The sequence below is a fragment of the Neopsephotus bourkii genome, unplaced genomic scaffold (assembly GCF_033783945.1).
Source record: "Neopsephotus bourkii isolate Nb327-2 ecotype Australia unplaced genomic scaffold, CSIRO-AGI_Nbou_v1 NB_107, whole genome shotgun sequence".
Taxonomy (NCBI): Eukaryota; Metazoa; Chordata; class Aves; order Psittaciformes; family Psittacidae; genus Neopsephotus; species Neopsephotus bourkii.
In genome coordinates, this window is record NW_026900624.1 from 16,847,967 (window position 1) to 16,862,285 (window position 14,319).

General features: G+C 52.5%; 1 protein-coding gene across 1 annotated transcript; it reads right to left on the reverse strand.

Annotated features, from left to right (window-relative positions):
* Nucleotides 1–601: 601 nt before the first annotated feature.
* On the reverse strand, nucleotides 602–4,044 carry LGALS1 (galectin 1). The gene is made up of 4 exons (XM_061363767.1): nucleotides 3,899–4,044; nucleotides 2,648–2,727; nucleotides 1,196–1,367; nucleotides 602–809 (listed from the first exon to the last, which is right to left on the reverse strand). The coding sequence occupies exons 1-4, from the start codon at nucleotides 3,905–3,907 to the stop codon at nucleotides 666–668; spliced, it is 405 nt and encodes a 134-aa protein (XP_061219751.1). The 5' UTR covers nucleotides 3,908–4,044; the 3' UTR covers nucleotides 602–665.
* Nucleotides 4,045–14,319: the final 10,275 nt, after the last annotated feature.

Below are 14,319 nucleotides of genomic sequence, written 5' to 3' on the forward strand. Positions count from 1 at the left end.
CACCACCCTCCTGTGCCACATCAGCATTTGTGCTTCTGCAGTTGTTGGATGAAGACCCCAGTACCTGCTTGGCCACACTGAGGCATCCTTTCCTACTGCTGCCCCAGGCAGCAGTAAGAGGTCCTAAGAAGACATAGGAGAGTTGTGTTCCAAGTAGGATGAACTACAGATGGGTGCAGGCCAAGGCTAGCACAGCTGAGGACTACTCCTTCATTCCATGCCCCACTAGGTTTACCTAGCACAGCAACTCAAGGCTACTCGAGGCCAGCCATGGATGCTTAGTTTAGGGAGTGAGAGTTAATAAATCCAGTTTACTCAGGAAGAATAATGAGTCAGTCTAGACCTCAAGAGCAGGTGACCTTGCCTAAGGGACCCTTCCACTCTCCCCCTCAGTCACACCTAGCCCCATGGTTTGCCCCAAGCCTCTCCTTGGGCTTTTTACCTTCTGCCTCCTAGGCTTTCGACCCTCACCCTCCTCTCCGTCCGTGACTTTTAAGACTGGCACAATGTCACCCACATATGGTTGGCTTCCCTCACCCCTCCAGCAAAGTGACCAACCCACATGGACTTGCAGTATGAAACAGATTAGACTGAGACTGGGTAAGACAAAAGTTATTTATTGAATGATATTTCTGTATCTTTGCAATGAAGGGGTCAGAGAAAAGTTATTCCCAGCTGAGGGACTGCAGTGTGAAGTCTCCTTGTGTATCAAAGTAGTCAAAGACAGCGAGACCAAGCCGGTTAGGGAACGTGAACTGGTGGCCTGGCAGGTGGACTGTCACATCATTTGGGTTGATGCTGAAAGTGATCTGCAAGGCAAATGGAAAAGTCAAAGGAACCTTCTGCCAAGACACCCTCAAGCTTTTCCCCTCCACAGTGTTACTGTGCCACCCTCCGCTTTGCAGGGTGAACATGCTCAGTAGCATAACCTGCTTTTCAACAGCAGGACTGTTATTCTGGTCTCCCAAGAGATACCCATTTCCTGCTCTGTTCAATAGTAACAACCCTTTGAGCTAGATGGGGCTTGCACCTTTGATCCCCACCCTCTGTCCCTGCTCAAAGCCCTGGGTGGTGGCACTGGCCAAGCAGGAGAAGCCAGCCACCTCCTGTACAGGGAGTCCCTGCAGTTGGGTGCCATGTGCCAAGCACTCTTCCTTCACCATGTCATGCACAGAGAGCACATCCCAGGACTCACCTCTGCAGTGCCCCCCTTCTGGAAAGGGAAGACAGTCTCCCTCTGCTCTGTACCCCACTCTTCCACCTTCTTTGAGTTGCACACGATGGTGTTCACATCACCATGAGCATCAAAACGAGGGTTGAAGTGAAGCCCAAGGTGGGAAGCATCCTTCCCCAGATTCATCACAAAGCTGCAGAGAAAGAAGACATCAATACTGTTTTAATCAACACTGTGGTAGCATGTTGCTCATCGCCATGAACATCTCCAAGTCTGTTGCTTTACCAGCTGAGGGTAACCAAAGAAAAGCCCTTTGCTGAACTGCACAACTTCCTCAAGAAGATGGTGCTGTGCCAGTAAGGGGTACTCTCCTCTACTGGGGTGATAGCCCCACAGTGCCATCCCTGGGAAAGGCACCACTTGGTTTCCATGAAGCCTTTAACAAGAGAAAGGTTCAGCACTCCGAGCCCTGAACAGGGAGTTACCCTGCACCCAAACCAGCTCCCAAGAAGACAGTTGCTTTCCACAATTTCCTCTCAGGCCCAAACAGTTAGCTGGCTCTGCATCCTGCCTGGCAGCCACTGCCTTCCTCCCCACCCTGCAGGCAGCTGTCATAATTACTATGTCATTAGCCATCCCAAAGCATCTGCAATGGCAGCAGGAGGAAGCCGATTCCCAGCCCAGTGTCCACCTTGGCCCCAGGCCTCTTACCCAGATGAGAGGAGACACTATTTGGCAAGAGAACACCCAGGAGGCTTCACTCTGATGCCAACGTGCTTCAAAGGCACTGGGAAGAGCTGGAACATGTTTCCTGGAACACCGCTAGTGCTGGTACAGCACCTACAGGCTCCACCTTACCCACCAAAGGACCTTACCAACCACAGACCTGCACAAGGGCTGGGGCTGCTGTGGAGCTTTCCCAGACATCTTGATCCCTGCACATTTAGGGATGCTTCCTTCCCCACTGGCATCTAAGAAGCATCTCCTCTGGGTGAAAGTGAGCTTCAACACCCCAAGATGCCCTGCTGCAACATGCAGCCTTCCCATCTGTACCATAAGCTGTGGCTGAGAGCATCCGTGGAGCCAGAGCACCTAAGACCTCCTAGCCACTTGAGTGACACAAGGCACTGTAAATGTGTTTCTACTCCTGGAACATCTTCATGGAGGGGAGAGGATGTGGCTGTGGGGATGCAATCGAACCAGATCAGATACACAAAGCTTCCATTTCCTTTACCCTGCTCTACAGAGGATATGGTCAGTGCCAGTGCACGCAGCTGGAGCTTCACATCTGCTTTGGCTTAGCCCCTTGGCAGTACAGTGCGTCTGCAAAGTGCATTAGGCAGTGACTCACTGTGAAGCTTTGGTAGCGTTAACCCCTTCCAAAGCTGCTCCTGTCCTACCCAAGGGAGGGATTCCTTTTGTCCCCAGCCAGCAGAAGACAGCTCAGTGTGGTGCCCCGACAGCACAGCTTACCTCTTGGCACTTGGAGCGATTTTCCCCTTGACAGTGAGGCGCTGGCCGGGCTTGAGACCCAAGTTGGTGCACACTGGTCCCTGGGGAACATGGAGGCAGAGACATTAGCTCAGTACCTGCTGGCTCACTTGCTCCCACGTGGCAGCTCTCCTTTCTGCCTTGCAAGTGCCTTGCTTTGGACCATGGGGAGACAGGGAAGCTCCCTTCCCCTAGGGCACTGCACCAGTGACATCCCATAGACATGTGCCCAATTTCCCAACCTTCCTCCTGCTGCTGTCATCAACTTATCTGTATTTCACAGCAGTAAAGCCTAAGTAACTGAAAGCTCCCATCACACCCACCCTGCTACAAACACACCTGCGTGCCTTGTGGGTCTCACCATCCCACACAAGCCTGGCTGCACATGGATGGAGCCTCCACTCCCTTCCATAGCTTGGATTTGAACTTCAAGCCTTGCCCATGTCCAGAGGCTCAGACACTTTGCTCTCCAGCTTCGAAGAGCTGGACTGATTTCTTTTGGCTCAATATTTGATCTCTTGAGGTCCCTTCCAACCCTTGGGATTTCTGTGATTTGCAAGAGCATTCTCATGCTCCATGTGCACACCTTTCCCCACCTCCTCGAGGAGAACTAAAATACCCTGGTAAACCCATATGTACTCATTTTCTATCACCACAGAGGAAGACCCCATCCCACTTTAATAGAGAAGTCTGCAATTGGGACACTCCCTGGTGAATCACCCTCTGTCTAATGAAAGATTAATTAATCAAAGGAGTGCAATCGCTCTTCTGACACAACCATCTACCTGGTAGATAGGACACTTCTGTACAGCACATTGTTCTTGTAAGAAAGGAAAGTAACGATTCAGTGACTCAGTAAAAACTCGGCCAGGAAGCAAGCAGCAGGACTGCCCAGAAAAGATGCTTAGAGAGCAATAAGCATTATGGCAACCGCTTCCCCAGAGCAAAGCTGCTGCAAAACAGGTTACCCCAGCTTGGGAGCCAACCCAGCAAGGACCCCCCACCCTGTTACTCCTAAAGGCATCCTGCAAGGAAAAAGAATCATGTCTGCTAGGAGAAGAAATAACAGCCACCCCTCTGCAATGGATGCAGCAGGCACCCAGCTCTAGCAGACCTTCTGACGTGGGGCTGAGGAGGATAGCGCCAATACCATCACAAGAAGCCAACACAGCACATTCCCACTCTGTGAAGCACCACCTGCAGCAAAGCTGCCCCAGCCCTTCCTCTACTCACGCAAGACATGGTGCTGCTCTGCAGGGTAATGCTCCTCTTCACCAAGGTGCAATAGTCCCAGGCAAGTAACTGTAGGGGCCCCACCCTTGTGCTTAAATAGATGGAGAGCTCAGTTGTCCCAGCCCTTCTCCATCCCAGCCACCAATCACACTGGGGAGAGGGTGGGAGGGCTTTGTTTTGGAGGGAGGGAAGGAGGACCTAATAGGCAGAGCTGCCTCCTCCCTGTCCTCAGCCCGGCTCCTCTCCAGGATGCTAACCCCAACCCTTCCAAGCAGGCTGCTGGCCGTTCCAGGAGGCGATCCAGCTGTGTGTGGCCATGAAGCCAATGGAAAATAGTTTTACAATGAGTGTTTTACTATCCAAGGCTTTTATCCCACATGGAAAACAGTCAGATGGATTTGAGACTTGGCGGGAAGGGCCTGGGAGGAGGGCTGGGCTCTTCAGCTCCAGCTAAATCAGGAGCAGGAGAAATAGCGCTGTGCACATAGAAACTCTTTGTGGTGCAGGTGAAACCCCAGGAACAGAGGACTGAAGCTGGATCCAGGGTCATGAGGCTGTGCCTAGCTGCCCACCCAGCCCTTACTGCTCACTCTTGTGGGTATAGGAACCAGAGAAGCGAATGTAGTCCTTACTCTGCAGAACCCCTAGATGCCCTCAAATCCTTGCAGTTCATCTTGGCTGTAAGGCACAGCAGGCCAAAAGGAAGCCGTCTTGGAAGGGTGGGGAGGAATTATCCAGGAAAGCTTAGTGCTTGGCTCTTGTGCCTACCCTGGACACAGCTGGGTGCTGAGGAACAAGGGGATGGGGGCAAAACTATCACAATAAGCCATAGGATCTATAATGTCTTTTATCTGCCTCCATGTTCTCTTTATGGCAAGCATGATTCACTCTGGGTGAAAGGATTCCTTTGGAAAAAGTTACCCAATTACTACATGGCTCAACTGTAATTAGGCTGAAAGAGGAGGGGAAAAATTCAGGCACCAGGCCAAGCTTGTGGCTTAAAGCTCTCCTTGTCTTGCGTATTTGTCTCTAAATCACAAGACTGTGATTTCCTTAAGGGCCCCAGAACTGAAACTCACTGAAGCACTTTCTTCTTCCCTTTCCATGGGGCCCATCAGTTCCCCTGCTGCTGAGGACGTGATGGTCCCCAGCCATCTTACCCCTGTCAAGCACAACCCCAGAGGCCCTCAGTCCTGGGTATTCCCCATCAATGCCTGCTGGTGTTGAGGAGGACATGGTCAGGCTCCAGCCTTTGGCCAGGTTGTTGATCACCCCATGACGCAGGGGGCTGGAGCAAAGGCCAAAGTGGGCTTCTCTGCTCTGCCATGGGCGCTCCTTCTTTCCCCCTTTGGAAACCTGCCTCAGGGTTCAGCCCTTGAGCCTGATCCTTTCCATGTGCTGTGGGACGCGGAAAAGTGCTCCATACTAACAGGAGAAAAAGGATCTAGAGACAGCTTCTTCTCTGCTCGGGATATGTGTGTAATCAAATCAATTCCTTTTCAATCTAAGGTTTTGTGAGACTGAACCCCTTTAAAGGACTCCAAGGTCCTTATCTCCAAGCAGATAAGCTGCTGCTGGAGCCATGGTCTAGCTGGTTGCAAAAGCCGGTCTATGATACCCTTGAGGCCCTTCTTGTTCCCTTGAAAGAATGTTGGATGGGGAAGGGAAGTGTGTAAATATTTGCTCACTGGGAACTGGAGATGGGGAATGCCATTTAAGATGTATGGGGTGGGTTCTGTGTTTCCTGCAGTGTTTCTGGCAGCTGGGCACTGTCACCCAGCCTTAGTAGATACCAGCTCCTTGAGTCATGCCTGTCCAAATGCTGCTGCAAAGATTAGGGACCAGCTCATGGATAACGAGGGAGGGGATACCAACCCAGAGGAGGCACTGGAAGGGCTGTTCACATCAAGCAAATTCAGCCTTCAGACTTGTGTCCACCTCAGGCAAACTGTGTTTCTGTGATGGAAGTCCACGTGTCTTTGCTGGCTTTCAAAGAGCCTTGGATTAAATGGCATTTGCATGAGAGGTTAATAGCATGGGCAAGGGTACCTTGGGGTGTCCCACTGCCTGTAGGCCATGGGCTACCTCCGTCATTATAATGTCATGTCTCCCTTCCTACCTCTGGGTTAGAGGTGAGGTGAAGGGGATCTAAAGGCCCAGGATGAGAGTCCTTATAACGTAAGGCTGAATTCAGGGGAGGGAAGGTGCATGCTCACCCTGATGGTGAAGGAAGGTCCCTGCTTCAGCACACTGATGATGCAGAGATGCTTGCCCGTTGTTTCCAGCACCAGTGTGGTGTAGGAAGAGCCACTGTGGGTTGAGGACAGAGCCAGGCTGGCTAGAGCTCGCAGTCCTCACCTCCTGTCACCGTACCCCTTATCAGTGTGTGGCTGGTCAGCCAGCTAGGGGATGTGCCACCAGGTTATCAGCCCATCCAATCTGTAAAGGATGGACCTGAGGAAGATGGGGACAGATCATAGCAGACCTTGGTGGCACAGGCTTATCCCACTATGTGGGAACTCAGCAGTGGGATAGAGCTTTTCTCCTCCACCTTTCCAGCCAAGCTATTCCTCACCAGGAGAGCTCTCCTGCATCACACTGCAAATCCTTACTTTGTATTAGAGGGAGATCCACTGACCGGTGGATCGTCGTACCTTGTGAAGCAAAAGATCTTTGCCCAATTCAAAGGGAGTGACTGGTCCTGATGCTGTTGCTGCAAACAGTGCCCTTGGCCATGCCAAACTCTTGGCCAGAGGCAGCTGTGAATGTGGAGAAGGGAGTAGTGTCTGTGGGATATTACTTCAGCAGTGTCTCATCTCTGGTTACGAGGGTGAGGCCGCTGGTGTTTGCATCTGCACCTGCTTTCTCCAAATTGGGATTGTGTGTCCTTGGACAGGATGGGGCCACAAGAAGAGTGTGCAAAAGAGCCTGTTGCCATGATGGGGCAGACCATATTCACAACCAGCACGTGTATGCAAGGCCAGAAATCACAGCAAAGACCCCACCACCCATGTCCTATGCTAGGGGTTATGCATCCCGCTCAGGTCCTGACCCTGAGTACCTCTGCTGTGGCCTGTGCTTCAGTGACAGGCTCCTGGGGCTGCCCTCTTGCTAGCCTTTCCTTGCACAATGTCCCTGTCTGCTCACTCCTCGCTGGAAAGAGCAAATTGCCCTTGTATGGTGGGAAATACCAGCCAGCCCTCAAAGAGTTGCTGCTGCCTTTGAGACCTGAGGTCATCCCTTGATGCTGGCTGTGACCAGTCATTCCCATAGAAGGGACTGGACATTCACATCTGTAGCTAGGGTTGCCCATGATCTTCATTGTGGCTGTCCTCCCAGGGCCTCAGCCTTCTTCCTTGACACCCCTTGACACTCTCCTTGACACCCAAAGAACCTGTGTTGATCTCTCCGTGCTGAGATGGCACAGTTTCTTAAGCTCCCAGCTTTCCTCATGGGCATCCCCACCCCTTCCAACCTCCAAGTTGCAATTCAGCTTAGGTTGAAGAGGGAAACACGATTGCCAAGTGTGAGTTTCATCACTGAGAGTAGCTTTGATTTAGGGCCTGCCTTCTGGTCTAGCTGATAGGCACTGGTATGGCTCAGCAGACTGAGACTGGTCCTGCGTGCTGAGGGCTGGAGTCTAGCTACTGCACGTTGTGAGGTTGCATTGAGCTGCTGGGTGGCTCTAACCAAGGTGGTTTGGCAACTGCCAAAGGAATAGCCAAGTCAGGCAGGTGTCTGAAGCAAAAGAGGGAAGATCTGCCCCAAGTCTGCTTGTGAGGGATGCAACGATAGATGGGGCATCCCAAGTCGTGACCTTGGAAAGGGCTCGGTTGAAAAACACCTGGACTACGTGACCAAAGTCCACCTGTATACATTGCTCTCCAGCTGGCAAAGAGACTTTCAGCTGCAATTACCCCTTCTGTGATTTGCAACATCTTTCCACTGGGAGAGCATCTTTGTACCTGTTCAGCCACTTTGTGTTATGTGGGCTGTGGTATTTTGAATTCAGGATTAGGTGCGCTAAACTCAGATTTATTATCTCGTGGACACAGAGCCTCACATCAGGAATGAGCCACAGCAGGATCTCCCAAGCTTCGCCTGCTAAAGCATTTCCAACCACATCCAATTTCCTGGATTAGAAGCCGACTGTGAGGCTCCAGCTCCTGCTGACTCCAGAATCTCTGCTTTCATTAAACCAGTATGGAAATATGTTCCCCAGTAGTGAAGATAATCCTGCAAATGTTATCAAAGGGTACCTGCACAAGGTGAATTATCCGGGCGAGCCTGAAGTTACAGCTTGGGGAAGCGGGAATGACTCCTGCTCATGCTAATAACAGTGGGATGTGTTAGACACACCTCCAAGTGTACCCCAGCAGCTCCCCAAATCCATACTCCGCAACCTCCTATCCTGTACCTCTGGCTGATCGCATTGGGCTCCATCTCATCTCTGGGGTCCAAACCCTCCACAGGCTTGGTGGGGAAGGGAGTGCTCCTAGTCTGTCAGATGGGGTAGCATCCTGACAGGTTGGGAGGGCAAGGAGGGATCCATGGGGAGCTTGGATCAGACTGGGTCAGACCATGGAGATGTGGGGCCCAAGCCTTTCAATTGCCGTTCTGCCATGTAGCAACAGCAAGAAGCCACCTACTAATCTAGGTTAGCTCCTCCACCTGGGTGATAACAGGAGGACTCACTGCCTGACGGCACTAGAAATACTGACAGCACAGCAAAAACGTGCCAAGCCTTTGGTTAACTTGGACATGAAGGATCCTGACTGAGTTAGCAGATCTGTAATCCCAGCCAGGCAGTGGCTGCTCGGGAAGGCCTCAGGCCATTTGCACCTCAGTTTAAGGGCACTTGGCCCAGGGTGGCACAGCAAAGGTGAATCAAAGAGGGCCTGATGCTGCTTGGTTTTGACACAGGGAGGTTGCTTGCAGTGACACAGCCTGGACTGGGTGGTTGCTGCACGTAGAGTATTGCCAAGAGCTGCAAATGAAGGTGAAGTAAAGCCTTGCAGCAGGTCAGGCAATCACTGCAGAGACAAAGTGGGACAGCACGCCAGAGCTGGGAGGTGAACGGAGTGAGGCTTAAGATGTCCTGTAGGTAAAGTACAATTAGGGACCTTGTAGAACTCTGCCACACAGTTTGAAACCAGTAGTATTTTTCTCATTTAAGGAAAATGGTAAACCAGCTTCTGACTGGTGGCATGGATTTCCAATCTTCTTCAAGTAATTCAAATTGGAGAAATAGAAGGGAAAACAGAAGTGAAAAATCAGTTGGGGTGCAGCGTGCATTGTTCAGGCTGTGCAAGCACTGCAGGCAAGGCTTCAGACCTAACCTTTAAGAAGTGAGATGTTTCAAAGGCAAAGCTGTAAATGCTGGCTATAGAGGGGAAAGCATTGCCACCGCTTGTCTGGATGTTGGCTGATGACTTCCAGGGGGCCTGAAACACAAGCCCAGTGCCACCACTGGAGGAGAGGAAGGAAATATTGTGCTAAAAGATGATTCTAAGACTATTCCTGGGCTGCTTGGTTAATGCTGGGTGTTCAAGGGCAAGGAAATGCAGCTCAGTGCGAGAGGGGCAGACGTTTTGGCACTGATGTGCTGAAGCAAGAGAGCTGCAGGCTATCGGCTGACTGTGGCCACCGGCTCTGCACTGCTGTAATACCCATAGTGGTGTCCTTGAAGTGCCTTAGAAACCTGCTATTTGCTGAGCCTATTTCAAGCCTAGAAATGACCTGCTGAGGCAAATTCCTTGTCTCAGGTTGTTGTCTGTCAAAGTGACTTTTGAGATGCGCTGGGCAGAGGTTTGTTTGCTGTACTTAATATGCAGGCTGTAAGTGGATGCTGTGTTTGAACATGTTACAGCAACCCAGAAACCCAGCTCTTCCAAGAAATAGTGCTCAAGAGAAGTATGTTCGTGGGATACAGGCACGTTCTCCTGCAACACCCTTGAGACCGAAACTCAGCCACATGCCATTTTTCAGCGAGTAATGTGTATAAAACCCAGTGTGGAATGATGATCCTGAAGAAAAGGGTTGCCTTGAATGGGCTATGCTGGCAGGGATGACAAAGAGGCCTGAAAACACCCTTCTTTTCTGTGCATGCAAAGTGGTACCTAGGGTGTGGGCTCTGATGTTGGTCTCCACACAGGGCAGAAACAGCATCAGAGCTTTTCAGGATGCGAGGCCAGCAGGGAGCTTGGAGCACATCGGGTTTTTCTCACCAAGATGTACTCTGCATGGGCCCTTGCATCTGCTTTAGGAAACGCTTTTGCTGCAGCCAGCTCATGAGCCAGCGTTAGGGGCACATCTCGTGCTTGGAGGGATTCCAAAGCACATGGGACCACAAAGCATCAGCACAGCCAAGATGAAGCCAAGGCAGGCAAAAGGCCAACTTGGCCTTTCTGAGGGGTAACGGGGCCCTGCCAGGCAGCAAGAACTGGATGAAAGACGGTTGCCTTGGGCACACATGCACTGCCCTCCCTTGGGGTCCTGGGGGAGGCACGGATCATCATTCCCCAACAGGGATGCATCCTCCTGGCCCCAGAGCCAGCACAGCCAGGACTCTCCCCCACTGCATGACTGGGGAATCCCAAGCACCCCAAAACTCCCTTGGGGGTTTCAGTAGCATATGGCATCCCTCACTTGGTGCCCCAAACAGTTAGGCAGTACTGAGCCCTGTTAGGCAGCTGCTACCTGCCACCCCACAGCCTGCTGGAACAATTACCTCTCACTAGTAAACCGTCTGTTATCTGCTGGGATCTGCTGCTGAAATAGGAAGGTGTTCCAGCAGGGCTTGGCACCCTCCTTTCCCCGAGGCTCGTACTATTTGGGGATAGAAAGCGCAAGGCGCTCCTCTCCGATGCTATCTCAGATGGGAGGCAGTGGAAAGCACTGGGATGCGTCATCCCCTGCAACACTGCTGATTCCCACCCCCTTGCAAGGGGCCCAGGAACCCTCTGGGGCTGGCGGGCACATGCACATCCCTGGATAGCTCCTTTTCCAAGCAGATCTTTCAGAGGAAGCCATGGCAGATGGCAGAGCCACCTCGACCCCTGCCAGCAAGCATGTCCATCCATCATCATGTGCCCAGCAAGAGAGCAGGTGCTGAAAGCACCCCACTGACCCCAAAGCTGGGCTTTGCCTGCTTGCAGGGCTTGGGAAGAGCCAAGCTGACACAGTTGAGGTGTCAACTGTCCACACCCCATGGCAAAAGATAGGTTCCACACTTGGGATCTCCTTGGCTCCCTCCTCCACATCTGATGCTGGGGCAGGTCCACAACAGCGCCTGTTGGGGTGGTAATATAGGCCATTTCATCGGGAGCATAAGCTCACACTCCCCCAGCACTGGCAGCACAGGCATCATCTGCCTCTCTTCTGCCTTATGCTCCAGGGCTGGGCTCCTCAGTGTTTCCCAAACAAAGAACCATCTCAATTGTCTGGGAGAAAGCCAAGGACCAGCTCCCATCCCAGCAGAACTGGGTGGCTTGGGAGAAGGGAGGGAAGCATGCTGATCCACTTAGCACCAAAATAAACAACATGGCTTTGTCCTATGGGATCACAGTCTTGCTCTTGTTATGACAGCCATTGAGGCTGAGTATTGATAAACTCCTGACTTTGGATGGATGGGTCTATCTTGACATGTCAACTGATTGCCTGGCCTTGTGCATGGAGGGGGGGCTTTACTGTGGAACAGCTCTGAGGATCTTAAGGTCCTTTCCAACCCTAACTGTCCTATGATTCTATGGTTTTAGGAAGTGGTTTTGGCCTACGGGCTACTGGTTGAGGGACATTTTTATATGACGTAGAGTCACAGATGGTGTTGATTAGACATAATATCAGCTTCTGCTTAGCCTTTTCATAGCAGGAGCCTGAGGGAAGGAGGATGTACACTTGTAGCATCCATGCAGCAGCAATTTGGTGGCAAGCACTGCTCACATGAGCATGAAACCTGCTCTTCTCTCCTGACATGAAGGGAAAAGAGAGCCAATGTACCTGCTAGACCCCGTAAGTAGCCAGTTTGTGGGGCATGCATCACAGAGCAGCTCTGTGCTGTCTGTTCAGCCCACAGCAGGCTCACCAGGTCACTGTGAGGGAGTACAGGGGACACATCTCTGTGGACATGATGAGACAGAATCATCAAGAATCCGAAGTGGGACCGCTGCAACACTCCATCCTGGACAGAGGGGTGTTTATCACTTCCTCTTCACTCCAGCTGCTGATCATGGTAACTGAACAGAGTTACTGAGCCTGCCTGACTTCCCCTCTTGCCCCAGGCCCTGGGCTGGTGACAGTGTTCTGGAGATCACACTCACATGGTTCTCAGGGTGTCCCCTGTGCCCCTGGCACTGGAGGACTTCTTCATGGCCTTAAGTCCTACAGTCTAAGACTTTTCTTGGGCAAGATGAATTAGGTTCAGGAATCCTGGACACCTGGGAGGTACCAGCCTCCAGGCCCTTGGACACTTGCTCCAGAAGCAGATGGGAGCTGGGACACAATTTCCATTCCCACCAAAGCTAACAGGGAAAACCAGGAAGGTTCTCCTGGTCTCTGCACCAGCTAAATGTAGTCAGGCGGGTTCAAACTGTGACATAAGTCACCTCCTCCCGTTCAAAGAGAAGATGGGGATATGAGGGTAGTCCTCAAGTCAAGCCCATGATAAGGAGGTAACCTTAGAGTGAAAGCAATGTCCCTACAGGGTCTGTTGTTGTGTGAACTTGCCCAAGCAGGACAGGCCCTTTGCAGGTCCCAGCTCTAAGCCAAGCTCTGGTTGAGGCATCCCCAACCCAGGCAGGGTGAGAATCCTGAGCTTGTTTCCCTGTCTTTGCCACCTGAGAGCTCCTGGAAGGAGCAACCCAAGGTTGGAGTGGTGGGAGCTTGGAGCTGGGCAGCCCCAAGAGAAGGCTACTTCTTTAGAGCTCAGTTTTGGCACCCTATGGGGTGCCTGCCAGCCCAGAGGCACATGGAGATGTCCAGCAATGGGGACCATTTGAGTGCCCAGTTGGTGTCTGTTCAGGACAAGCTGTCAGGGAGGGAAGGCTCCCCGGGCAAACAGGCATCAGCCGTGACTTTCCTGGAGAGAAACAAGCAGAGGGCAAAAGCCCCAGCCCTCCCCAAACGCACCCCTTCTTAACAATAGCACTGTCAGCAAGGACTTACGCTGCCTGCAGGGCTCCCTGTGGCCCTCAGGGACTTATCTAGCCCCTGACGAGAGGCAGGGAGACATGCCATTCTGACACTCCATCCCGCTATGGGAACAAAGGCGTTTGTCTCTCTTTGTGGTGGGCTGCTTATTTGGGGGAAAGGGAAGGGAAAACAGCAGCTAGCAGAACAGGGCTTTGCCCCATGTGATGCTTTATTCGGCCGCCCTGGGGGTGTCAGCTTTGTGGGCAGGGGAGGTTTTACCTGCTGAACAAGTCAAGGAGGACCTACACCAGCGCAGGAGGCAAAGCCACGGCTGGGAGAAGGACCCGTCAGGGTTGATGGGGCAGGCCAGACCTACAAGTGGACAGGACCACTTCTCCAGCTGTGATAGTCTGAGTGCAAGAAGGGTGGCCAAAACTACAAAGCAGCCTGCCCCATACTGTGAAGGCAATCAGCCTTCCCTAGCTGGCTCCTCACTGGTGATAAGAAGTTACCCCACTTGGCCCAGGCACCCAGCATGCCTTCCCTAGGAGCTGGTCCCCTCTCCAAATGGCTCAGAGAGTCTCTCGGCTTGGATGCCAGAGAGAAAACAGGGCTGCTGCTCCCCTCTCCTGCTCCTGCTGTGCTGAAGGCTGCGGTGGGAGGGCCGCCTGCACCACCTCCCCACCATCCTCAGCACTCCCAGCTGGTGGGCGAAGGTGCTCCTCAACTTGCTCAACAGGTAGAACCTTCCCTCCGTGTGAAGTCTCTCCCTGCCTTTATGACTGCCTGCTTCCGAGCCAAGGATGCCTTTTTGGCAGCTCCAGGAGTGGGCCCGGCTGGGCGCGGAGCACTGTTTTTCCCCAGGTTTTTATTACTTGTTTTGTTTCTCATGGTGCCTCAGCTGGCCATCCTTCAAGCTCTTCATCACTTCAGCACTATCTGCTCTCTTCCTTCCCCAGCCCTGCAAGGACCCCATGCACGGCAGGGAAACCACAGCCAAAACACCCGCTACTGAGCCTTGCTACAGCCTCTGCATAGACTGAGCCATGCAGCATCCTCATGGGTTGGGAAGGAGACGGGGACTCATGCAGAACCTTTGCTGCTGCTGCTGTTCCTGCTCTCTGGCTGCACTGGGAGCCTTTCACACCAGCACCAGCAATATCTTTTGCTGGGCAATGGGGCTGAGCCACCCACCCTAGTGCCAGAACACCCTGCCACGTGCCCTAGGCTACCTGTTTCCTCTGTGTTGGGATTGCTGCTTGCCTGAAGGGACCCCTAAGGGCAAGAGAACC